At 44.4% G+C, this 12500-nt stretch overlaps 2 protein-coding genes across 2 annotated transcripts in view; both read right to left on the bottom strand.

Moving 5' to 3' along the window:
- Window positions 1-12500, bottom strand: part of plekhg2 (pleckstrin homology domain containing, family G (with RhoGef domain) member 2) — an 84701-nt gene that overhangs the window by 39687 nt on the left and 32514 nt on the right. The window contains exon 4 of the mRNA XM_080772838.1: window positions 5717-5814. Within this exon, the coding sequence (XP_080628964.1) occupies window positions 5717-5814 (98 nt within the window). The remainder of the gene's footprint in view (window positions 1-5716; window positions 5815-12500) is intronic.
- Window positions 8264-9133, bottom strand: LOC308321204 (nascent polypeptide-associated complex subunit alpha-like; the record flags this gene model as incomplete). The annotated part of the gene is made up of 1 exon (XM_080772046.1): window positions 8264-9133. One exon carries the CDS (start codon window positions 9131-9133, stop codon window positions 8264-8266), a length of 870 nt encoding a protein of 289 aa, XP_080628172.1.

Here is a 12500-nt window from a genome sequence, read left to right as displayed (position 1 = left end):
GCGCGTGTGTGCGTGACTGCATGTGTGTGTGCGTGTGTTTAGGGAAATACAAAAAAAATGCTTTTCATATTTTCACCGTCTCCTTCCCAGGAGTTCAATACAACTATAGTTCTGCACTGCATGGTCTGGTGTCATGCACTGCATGGTCTGGTGTCATGCACCCAACAGTTCAATACAACGATAGTTCTGCACTGCATGGTCTGGTGTCATGCACCCACTGCATGGTCTGGTGTCATGCACCCACTGCATGGTCTGGTGTCATGGTCTGGTGTCATGGTCTGGTGTCATGCACCCAACAATTGCTGATCTACAAGTTCACATCGGCGACACGTTTCAAACTTGTAGATTTGCCATTTTTCGGCTTTTATGCTATAATACGGTGAGAAATGACAAAGAGTTTTGAAATTTGCATTCATAAAATCGGGGGTACTATAAAATGATGATGTCCTCGCAAGTATTAATACAAACGTGTGCGTGTGCCTGCATGCACGTGTCGATGAAGACAATTTACAATTTAGGTATTTAGCAGGTGCTCTTAATCCAGAGGACTTACATTAAGCAAAAACAAAAACATGGCAATACATCATAAAAAAGTAAAAAAGTAGTCATCATGAATCATATATGTAAGATAAGAACGTAACAGTGGCATATAATGAAACTATGCATATATAGTATATAGTGCTATGTCTATATAAAATAACTAGTCTACATAAAATGCTATCTAAGTTACATAAATTGAGCCTTTGCATATGCCTGTAAGGTCGTCGGGAATAGGGCAAGTGCTACGGGCCACGATGGAGTCTGAAGAGGTGGGTTTTCAGACTACGGATCAGGTCTACAGACTATACGGACTACGGATCAGGTTACCTAGATCAGCGTTTCACACAATGTGATTTCTATGAGCTTAATGAAGACGTACGGTTGACAGGTAGGACTTGATCAGAACAGACAGGCTTGTATTGTAGCACAGTTCATGTGTCTGTCATGATCATGTTCCCACTGTCCAGCAGAGCGTGCAGGCAGCACTGAGCTCTGTTCTTGGCAGGGACGCTGCAGTGAGGTTATGATATAGTGTTACACACACGCAGCGGAGGTATGTCGCCCGGAGAACCCTGTATCTCCGTATCTGCCTGTCCAACTATACTTCAAAGTCAGTGACACCCACACACCCACAGCCACAATGCTAGAAGGAGCGACCATGATCTGGTACGCACACGCGCACGCAGGCACCGCACGCACGCATTTAGAACAAGCATGAGACAATTCTCATTCTGCTATAATACTTGGACTACTACCATAATGTGGAATGCCCTGCATGGTCTCTTTCTAAATTGGCCTGAAAAATACATCTATCAGGAGACCACAAGAGGAGGTATAGGCCTAACACGGATTTTGACTAATAAATACTATGTTATTCAGTCATTCATATTTGATTTTATTTGTTTTTGTGCCGCATGCACAAATGTATTAGAGAAGGGAAGTGAATGGCAGAGGTATAAGCTCACTGTACATCTTGTGCTAGTGTGTGAGCTTATGGATATATTATATTTTATCTTTATTATATAATATTATATAAGTGAAAGTCTGTCTGTGTGTTTTATCATATTGAACCAATGAAAAGTATTAACAAGAGTTCCTTTTTCCATTTCCTGAAAAGTAACCATTTAGGACATGCGAGGTTTCCAGCGCCGATAATGTGGAATTTAAATGTGCTTTGCTTACACTGCACTCCGCCACAGCTTTTGGAAGCAGGAACGGTGATCCTGTTGTAAATTATCCATAACTTGTGTATTTCCTGCATGCGATGAGAGCGGAGGAATTGCCAACTCATTTCTGACTTCATATACTGTACAGTGTAGGCGGTAATTGCATAGCTTTACCAAAAGATCCTCTGTGTGAATTTGTCTATGTAACAAAATAATGTACAAATGCACCCTTGCGATTAAATCCTGGCTAAGAAACGTACGTACAGTGCAGATCGTGATGTGAATTGTAAGCTTGAAAATGTTTTTGAAAAAATTGTTTTCAAGCTCACATTTAGATTTAGAATGTTTTTCAGTGATGATATTTGGTGTACAGGGGAGGAGCCAACCTAGTATGGAGCCTTGGGGTCCCAGGTCAAACAGTTATATATCGTTTTAGTGGATAAACACACACACACGCACGCACGCACTCCCGCACGCACGCGCACGCACGCATGCACGCACGCACGCACGCACGCACGCACGCACGCACGCACGCACGCACGCACACACACACACACACACACACACACACACACACACACACACAAACACCCGCGTGACAAAGAGCTGCATCAAGGGACATTCTTGTGGTTTTACAGTTCAGCAACGATAAGTGTTTCTCCATACTGCTTGGCAGAGAGAGAGAGAGAGAGAGAGAGAGAGAGAGAGAGAGAGAGAGAGAGAGAGAGAGAGAGAGAGAGAGCCAGCCAGCGCCACTCTACCTGAATCTACTGTATGCTACTGTACAGTGTGTATCACACAAATAACATTAACCCAATTAGGCCTGACGTCGAAATAAATAAAAAGTCTTCTGAAAGAATATAATTATATTCAAAGATTTGTGCCACATTTTCACGATTTTTCAAAAATAGCAGACCTACAAGCTCGTAGTGCTATGAGCTTGTAGATCTGCTATTTTTCAATAGCTAAAGTACAACATAATGCTTAGTTAAAACACCAAAACGGGTTCCCGTCCAGAAGGGGTTAATCCCGTCCAGAATGGGTTAATTAATTTATGTAAAAACACATAAAAGCATGAAATATGAAGATACAAGGTTTCTCCTCCGTAGCGACTATCTTGACAGCATCTGCACAGCGTCGCACTCAGCAGAGGTATGTACTATATGTACTGTATAACAATACATATACATACCATTAATATAGCACTTTTCTAGGTGCTAAAAGTCGCTTTACAGAAACAACATATAAACTACTTTATTTGGAAAAACTAGTTAAAACGGTTAACGGAACCCCTTTTGGTGTTTTAAGCATTACTTCAGCTATTGATGTCGTAGCGCGACACCGAGGGCAGATCTGCTATTGTTGAAAAATCATGAAGATGTGTCGCAAATCTTTGAATATATATTCTTAGGTATAGGTACCTAGTAGTAGAGTATAGGTACTACTAGGCAGTAATTAGTATTTTGAAATCTATTCTGCGTTTGCCAGTGGAGGTCACGGAGAACTGGTGTGCATGATGTGGTCCCTGGGTCGGGTTCTGGACGGCAGGAGGGTGGCAGAGTGTTGTACATACTGCACTGGTTCTGCTGAGCAGGAGGGTGACAGAGGGTTGTACATACTGCACTGGTTCTGCTGAGCAGGAGGGTGACAGAGGGTTGTACATACTGCACTGGTTCTGCTGAGCAGGAGGGTGGCAGAGGGTTGTACATACTGCACTGGTTCTGCTGAGCAGGAGGGTGGCAGAGGGTTGTATACATACTGCACTGGTTCTGCTGAGCAGGAGGGTGGCAGAGGGTTGTATACATACTGCACTGGTTCTGCTGAGCAGGAGGGTGGCAGAGGGTTGTACATACTGCACTGGTTCTGCTGAGCAGGAGGGTGGCAGAGGGTTGTATACATACTGCACTGGTTCTGCTGAGCAGGAGGGTGGCAGAGGGTTGTATACATACTGCACTGGTTCTGGTGAGCAGGAGGGTGGCAGAGGGTTGTATACATACTGCACTGGTTCTGCTGAGCAGGAGGGTGGCAGAGTGTTGTACATACTGCACTGGTTCTGCTGAGCAGGAGGGTGGCAGAGGGTTGTACATACTGCACTGGTTCTGCTGAGCAGGAGGGTGGCAGAGGGTTGTACATACTGCACTGGTTCTGCTGAGCAGGAGGGTGGCAGAGGGTTGTATACATACTGCACTGGTTCTGCTGAGCAGGAGGGTGGCAGAGGGTTGTATACATACTGCACTGGTTCTGGTGAGCAGGAGGGTGGCAGAGGGTTGTATACATACTGCACTGGTTCTGCTGAGCAGGAGGGTGGCAGAGTGTTGTACATACTGCACTGGTTCTGCTGAGCAGGAGGGTGGCAGAGGGTTGTACATACTGCACTCAACTGAATGCAGTCTTTAGAATGATTTGTATAATAGCAATATTAGCTGAGTGCTGCAAGGGCACCGCTGCTCGGCAGCAGTGTTATAGCAGTGTTTAACACTTCGAATGGCCCTTCTTTGTGACTCCTGTCAGCACAACAGCGGCCTGAGAATGTAGCAATAAAGCTGCAGAATGATCCGTATAATAGCAATAATGCTGAAGTTCTGTCTTTTAATCACATCAGGTCAGATTGGCCCAAACCCTGTTCTACCCTGGATTTGAACCCAGAGTTTATTCACAAGTGCTGACATTTTTACACCACTGAGCTAATAAAGCCTGCCTCATTGTTCCAAGGAAAAACATTAACTTTGACTCCCAGGTCAAAATTTGTGTGAAGCCAGAAAAAATAAAATAAAAAGACGAAACAAGGTCTGTGTGTGTGTGTGTGTGTGTGTGTGTGTGTGTGTGTGTGTGTGTGTGTGTGTGTGTGTGTGCGTGTGTGTGTGCGTGTGTGTGTGTGTGTGTGACGTGTGTCAGACTGCCACAACAGCTGCGATCACTTCCCGCGTTCACACGTCTTACTTGTATTAACATACTCTACCATTCAGATTAGGACAAAATAAATTTGTATTCACACAAAAATCTAAACAAACAAACTTAAAATAACTATAATAATAGAGCTTTAATTTTTTGTTAACCACTTAAAACCCCTGCATCCGTGTCGTGGAGAAAGCTTTCGCAGAAAATAGCAGTTTGACCAGCTTGCCAACGTGAGCTTGTCGATCGGCTAGTATACTTTCCTCACAGTATGAAAACAGAAAAGACACTGGTATAGAGCCTTGAGGGACTCAACTCAACCATGATAGTGTTTAAGTGGTTAAGGTTGAAGGGAAAATAGAGCCCACATATGGACATGCCTGCGTCACAGTACTGACGTGACAGAACAGACTTTTTTTTACCTGTGTAATAATATCCCTACACAGGTTAAACACCCTGCTAGTAGGTCTTATTTATACATTCATATCCCCTGTACCCTGGTGCACAGATAGCCTCTAGGCTTGTGGTAATGGATTAAATCCTCCCCAATACGCCTGGGAATCTACCCTCTCCCCTGTTCCCTGTCCCCTCTCGCCTCTTCCCAGCCCATAGTCTCGCGAGCCAGACTGTTGCCTCCCACAATCTTCAAATGCTTCCGAATCCGTCATACAGTCTGGAGGCACAGTCTGGAAGCTCCGAAAATTATCCGAGGACGCCTCCTCCCCGCTTCCATTTCGTCGTTACAGTCGCGCACATTTGTCTGAATATAAATTAAAATAATCAAAGGATGTATAGTTTGCTTTTAGTCAGGAATTGGACATTCTAAATTATTATGTATAAAGATATTTTAAAATATCAACGGAAATTATGATGCTCTCGGCATGTGTAGTTCCAGACTCTACTGTATATACAGTATCATTCGGAGATTGTGGAATAGTTGTCTGGCTACGCGAGACTGCCTGACTCATGTCCCCTCTCCTCTGTCCCCTGACTCATGTCCCCTCTACTCAGTCCTCTGTCCCCTGGTGAAAACATTGTTGGATATTAATGGATAAAGTGCATGTATGTTAGTCGGGTATAGGAGGCGAGAGAGAGAGAGAGAGAGAGAGACTGACCTGTTGAACTCATAGATGTCCTCGATGTTACAGAACAGACTGCTGACCTGCTCTGGTTTCAACGACAGATCACACTCTATGATGCACCCCAGATAGTCCTGTAGAGAGAGTGGGCAAAACATTAGTGTTGTTCACCAAAGCGTCTCCAGCACTCACTTCTATAGACTCCACATATTAATTTATTAATTATATTAATATTATTTAATTATTTCATGTTTCCATATAGCAACATAAACAGGGGCAGAGCAACAGTCTGTAACACGGAGCAGAGTATGCAATTTGAGTATGCAACAAAGAGAGAGAGAGGGAGAGAGACAGAGAGAGAGAGAGAGAGAGAGAGAGAGAGAGAGATTACGTCTGTTGCCTTTAAAAGGTGATGAATGTAGTCAATGACCCTCATTATATGGGTCATTACAAACACACACACACACAGTGGCAAGAAGGAGAAGAGAGGGGGAAGAAATAATAGAATGATGCAACTGAGTCATGAGGCATGGGAAAGAATGTCACAAAATAAACAAACGTGTGTGTGTGTGTGTGTGTGTGTGTGTGTGTGTGTGTGTGTGTGTGTGTGTGTGTGTGTGTGTGTGTGTGTGTGTGTGTGTGTGTGTGTGTGTGTGTGTGTGTGTGTGTGTGTGTAGGACACCATGATATCATAGTGGACAATGAGTTCATCATGTTATTATTATTGATAATTGCTTGATCTCATTCCATTCTCTAATTTGCACTCTATTGTGCGCTGTGGCCTACAGAGCTTTGTTCTTTCATAGGCAACACCGTCCTGCTATGTAGTCAAATTCATCTATCAGTCTATGATCACCTCCATGTGTCCTCTCTCTCACACACAAGCACACACATACACACGCATGCAGTCACGCACGCCCTTTATATTTCTCTATGCCCCTCCATTGACCCCCTCTGTAAATCATTTCCTGTCCCACTCGGCAGAAGGACAAAAATATAGCCCGACTTCATCTTCTCCCCCCTCTCTGATTCTGACATACAGAGAGAAAGGGGGGGAGAGAGGGAGAGATGGAGAGGATCTGACCATGGGACAAGGGGCCATCCGAGATCCCCATACTAGGAGAGATGGAGAGGATCTGACCATGGGACAAGGGGCCATCCGAGATCCCCATACTAGGAACAGACTCGGCTCGACTTAGGTCACCCGAGATTGGCGTCATAGAAAGTACACAGAGACCGACATCACTACAGCTGATGTCACCAACGGAAACAACCCGTACGAATATTCTACACAGATAATATCTGTTCTGGTGAGGTCATTGACCACCGAGGCTCAGAGTAAGAACATTTAAGCCCCATTTAAGGTTACATCGGTAGTATGATGCGGCATCTCTTGACGCAAGTCTCATCCAAGAGGCCTTTTTCCTCACGTATGTGAGTCCCAACAGCGACTGTACTGGTCAGTGCCTGATTGGCGGGCGATGCCTTGCTCGGCGGCCTGATGAGGGGCTTATTAATGTATACAGTAGCCTATGTCATTTTTAAATTAGCTAAAAATAACACAATGGGAACTATGCACAAAAACAGTGGTGTGACAATAAAGATGATTCTGATTCTGATTGCTTGCCAATGATGAGATTTCTTGCCCTATACTTCCAAGGCTCACACTGGAATGGCTGGAAGGGCAGCTATAGATAATGTTTTTTAACTCTGGCAGACAATGAGTTAGACCGGTTCCCAGTTCAGCGAGTTAGATCGATGAGGGAGAATCTACCTGCGATAGCAGGCGAACGGGCGATGGTTGAAAAGTGGGCGGGGCAAGAAAATATACAAATAATTCATCTTTTCGGGCGATGACGACATGACGGGAGATTGGTCGCGCCAGCTCAGAGGAGCTGAGGCTTTTTTCAGAGAGACAGAGTAGATATAGCCTACACTACAGTATACTGTATATTTGACTCTACCCATATTTAAACTCCAGTGAAGTATTGAGGGGGGAAAAAAGTTAAACTAGTAAACTAAGCTAGATCAAAATTAGGTCTGTTTCTGTCTCTCCCCTGCTGTCTCTCCTCGTGCATTTCTGGAGAACTGTCCGACCGACATTTTTTTTAATATATTATTTGACAATTTGGCCAATGTTTGACCATGCAGTTTTTACAGTTTGTTGATTACTTTTGATACAAATGGCTTTTCCCCCCTTTCTTCATTTTTTTAGGTATTCAAAACTTAAGTCAAAATATTGTCACTTCACTGTCATCTGGGGACACGCCCAAAAACATGTGGGGACCCCCTAGGTGTCCTTAACCACAGGTTGAGAACCAATCACTAGAAGGTCTGAAAGGTCATTTTGACCGTTTTTTTATTATTTTGAAGTTGATTATCTTTGCCCATGAAGCTTTCAGAAGGTTCCCCTTCCATGACCATCATCATCCATCACCATTATATCTCAGACATTTTTTACATCTGAAAAAAATTATAAATGTGAATTTAAACACATGCTAATTCTTCTGATTTTACTTCAGACATGCTAGTGTTTTAACTGGGTACCGCTGGGAGGACCCTTGGCCTGGACCACCAGATGCTTTACATGGTCAGGTCCATGATGGCGTTGACGATGTCATTGTTGCAGTTCCTTAGCGTGCGCACGGCCTTGGCCCGCGACACATTGGCCTGTGACATGACCAGCTCCACGTCCTTGGCCTCCACCCCGGTCTCATCCAGCTCCTCTTCGTTCTCCTCCTCTACCTTCGGCGCCTCTGCTTTTTCCTGGACCTTTGAAAGGGCTTGTCCCTGGACCTTGAACTTCTCCGCCGCGGCCAGCTGCGCTGTCCGGGACAGGTCCTCGACCCTAGCCTCGCCAAAGACGATGTAGGTGTCCGACGCGGGGCTCTTATAGACGTCCGGTTTTGTGATGACGAACAAGATGTCCTTGGACTTGCGAATGGTTACCCTGGTGACTCCCGTTATCGTCTTCAAGCCGAGCTTTGACATGGCCTTTCGCGCCTTCTTTTCGCTTCGGCTCTGTTTCGATTCCTCACCTATTTCGAAGGCGGAGAGCCGAGAGTGAAGCGCCCGCCTTGCCGGATCAGAGTCCGGTTCCTCCAGTAACTTATCGCTGTTCGATTCGGCAGAAGACCCTGACGGGCGCCCAGTGGAGTGATTAGACACCACCTTCGACTGGATACTCTTAGCAGCTGCTGCTGGTGTTTGATCCAGAGCATCTTCAGCGGCCGGTTCTTCTGCTCCGCTTTCCAGAAGAGCATGAGCCGTGAGCTCTTCTGCTGGTAGGCCAGCAGAGGATGTTTCTTTTGCCGATTGTAGAGAGCGCACCACTTGAGGTGTGCTAGAGGATTTGGGAGGTGATAGACTGTCCAGTTCAGGAGCGACCATCGCCTCCGGCGGTGCAGAGGAATTGGACACTCCCACTGCAGTCTCTGCCTGAGGCTGCTGCATCTTCTTCCCACTGACCGGGACCAGTACGGTCTGTGTGGCAACTATGTATGATGACCCACACTGTTGAATGGCTTTTGGATGACTGTGGAATGTGTTCCGCTTTCTGGTGTATTGTATGTTTGACAGTGATTGTCTTTGAATAATCTGATCAAATTGGTCTTGGGCACTGAATTCTGGGGGGTTGGTCTTGTACAGGATGAAGTTATTGGAAGAAGACTGGCTAACTGATCAATACCTTTCTTTCTCTGTCTGTGTGTATCCCATTTATCCTATATTCTTATGGATATAAGGAGATCCCTGATGTCATCAACATGATGTCATACTGACGTCATAGACCAGCCCCTCAAATACTATATGATAATGGATACGGTTTTGCATAACAACGCTTTCATGATGATGATTACATTTACAGTATTTCTTGATCGCCTCTTGTCTTGATTGTTTAAACATGACGCCATGCTCGATAACAGGCTTGAAAGCCCAAAGCTTATTGATAATGGGTACTCAATTAGCTTGTTATCGGATGTTTTCGGGTATCGGTTATCGAGCTCCATCCTTATTCAAAAGACTATGACTAAGTCACAGTATACAGTGAGGGGAAAAAGGGGTGGGTGGGAGATTCAGATTTTACGTCCAGATTGTTATTAAAATAATAAGTTTTGATTTACTGATTGAAAATGAAAGCAGTGTATCAGCCTAGCATGCAATGCACCTACAGTACATGAAACTGGATTGTTTTTTTGTAACTTTGACCACTTTCAACCTGGTGTCGCTATTGTTGGGCATGCCATTATAGGAGGCCTTTTTCATTAAAGGATGACTTCACCACTTTTCAACTTATCTTCATATAATTATGTTCATGATTAAATAGCAAAAATAAAAAGAATACTCTGTCTGTGTCTCACAGAGTTCATAAACCCGTCTTCCAGTACAGTGACATTACTGACACACACAGTGACATCACACAAAAAACAAGCCTAACGATGATGTCACTGGATGACAGGTTTCTGAACTGCCCAACAGCCATATGAGACACAGACCGAGTAGAAAAGAATTGTGAGGGCCAATTAATATGAAAAAAGTGGTGAAGTTGCAGCTTGACACCGTAGCATTGATTGCATACAGCTGGCCTACAGGGCCCTACCTAGGCTACTTAAACTATGTAGCTTTAGTCTAGTTTTAGCCAACCAAAAATGAACACTGGCACAAAAGGAACTAAAACATAATTGCCCAGACTCTTCTTCAACAAAGATGGCGAAAGCAAACATTCTTTGTTTTGCACTAGTATCGGTATTGGCCCTTTTTGGTCATATCGGATCATATCGGTATCGGCGAATATGCCAGTCTAACAGGGATAAGAGGTGGACACTATGGCAGGTAAATAAAATGTTGGGGCATGTGGAGTTTGCTTTGGAGTTTCCCAAACTGCAAGTGCACATTTGAGTGAGGAGTCGGCTAACAACAACAACATGAGATAAAATAAGTAATTTTATTATAATATTATAAATATTATTCTCTGGTATTGATATTTGTCATTGGCTAACACAGAAATTGCGTTATAGGGATCGAATCGGGAACGGAAAAAGTGTATCTGTCACGAACTGTATTGTCATGAACTATAATCTGTATACTGTGTACTTTTATTATGTAGTGATGCCCTAGTGTTTCCTGTTCTGCCTAGTGTGTTTGCCTGTCTTGTCTTACCTCCTTGTGATTACTAGTTTTCTCCACCTGTGTCCTGTTAATCTCCTAGCCAATCCCAGTGTTGATTGTTTGTTCTGTTCACCTGTGTATTGTGATCCCTGTGTCTACTTAAACCCTCAGTTCCATATATGTTCCCTGCTTGATTATAGATGTTGTTATGGTGTTCTGTTCCTGTTATGTTCACCTATAGTGTTTTCAGTATAATAAATACTTTAATTTGCTCCTGCCTGTCTGTTCAGCATTTTGGGTCCTATATTACTTGTCTTGAGTCGCACCGTTACAGTATCGGGACATCCCTAATACAAATCCTTCAAGCATAAATCTAGCCCTAAACCTAACTGCATGCAAAAGCCACATATGTTCGGACTATTCAATTCAAAGGGCTTTATTGGCATGAGAAAACTAACGGGATGTCGGAGATATGGGCAGTCCCTACAGGGCACGGCTCTGCACATTATTGTCTATATAGGGGATAGATTTGCTAAATTTCAATCGAAGAGTAAAGTTAGAATCAGAGTACACTTGGAGTGACATAGGGCTGGTCCAATGAAAGAGCAGCTGTTGAAAGAAATACAATCCCTCCTCCCTGACAGACAGACAGACAGACAGACAGACAGACAGACAGACAGACAGACAGACAGTGTTTGCCCTCTGTAGAAGGTCAGCGTTAAGAGCTGACAATTGATAAAGCTGACGACAGCTCACAACTCAACAACCACCCAGTGTGTGTGTGTGTGTGTGTGTGTGTGTGTGTGTGTGTGTGTGTGTGTGTGTAGGAGGACGTACATGGCACAGGATAAAAGAGGCAGTAAATTATCCTTCTTACTTCAAAAGGATGTTTCACACTCTCATGCACACACACACACACGCACGCACGCACGCACGCACGCACGCACGCACGCACGCACGCACGCACGCACGCACACACACACACACACACACACACACACACACACACACACACACACATACCTCACACATACTGTACAGTAGGCTTGGCTGGAAGTCAAGAATGGAGTCAGCAGCATTTGGTTGAATGCAGACAAAGGTGCATAGAAGTTAGGACGGTTGAAATGCCTACAGAAATGGACTCAGAGTCTTACTCCTAAAATAGTCCTTACATTTTTCTCTAAACAGCCTAAACCACTTATTACACTCTCGAGGTACGACTGCATGAGACCAGTAAAAACACACATAGTTTTAGTACACGAAAACAAAGTGAAAAAACACACACTCTTTGTCGTGCAGCAGGCACAACGTGAAAAACACATGCAGAATGCTTTACCCTAATGAGAGAGAGAGAGAGTGAGAGAGAGAGTGAGAGAGAGAGAGAGAGTGAGAGAGAGAGAGAGAGAGAGAGAGAGAGAGAGAGATTGTTTGTAGTTTTGCTGTTGGTTGATTTACTGTCCAGGTGTGGATGCCTGCAGCTGGTCCACACACACATTGCACATTCAAACATGCATGCACATTCAAACGCACGCACGCACGCACGCACGCACGCACGCACGCACGCAAGCAAGCACGCAAGCACGCACGCACGCACGCAAGCAAGCATGCAAGCACGCACACAGTCACTGGTCTGGAAGCCTGGTTCGTAACAGCAACACTCTCTAAAGTCACACCGTACCTCTACACAAATCCCGTTAGTTAAGCTTACTTGACC

Source organism: Protomyctophum bolini, assembly GCF_963924005.1.
Source record: "Protomyctophum bolini genome assembly, chromosome: 9".
NCBI lineage: Eukaryota > Metazoa > Chordata > Actinopteri > Myctophiformes > Myctophidae > Protomyctophum > Protomyctophum bolini.
The sequence above is the reverse complement of the archived record's forward strand: the minus strand, read 5'-3'. Positions and strand labels throughout refer to the sequence as shown.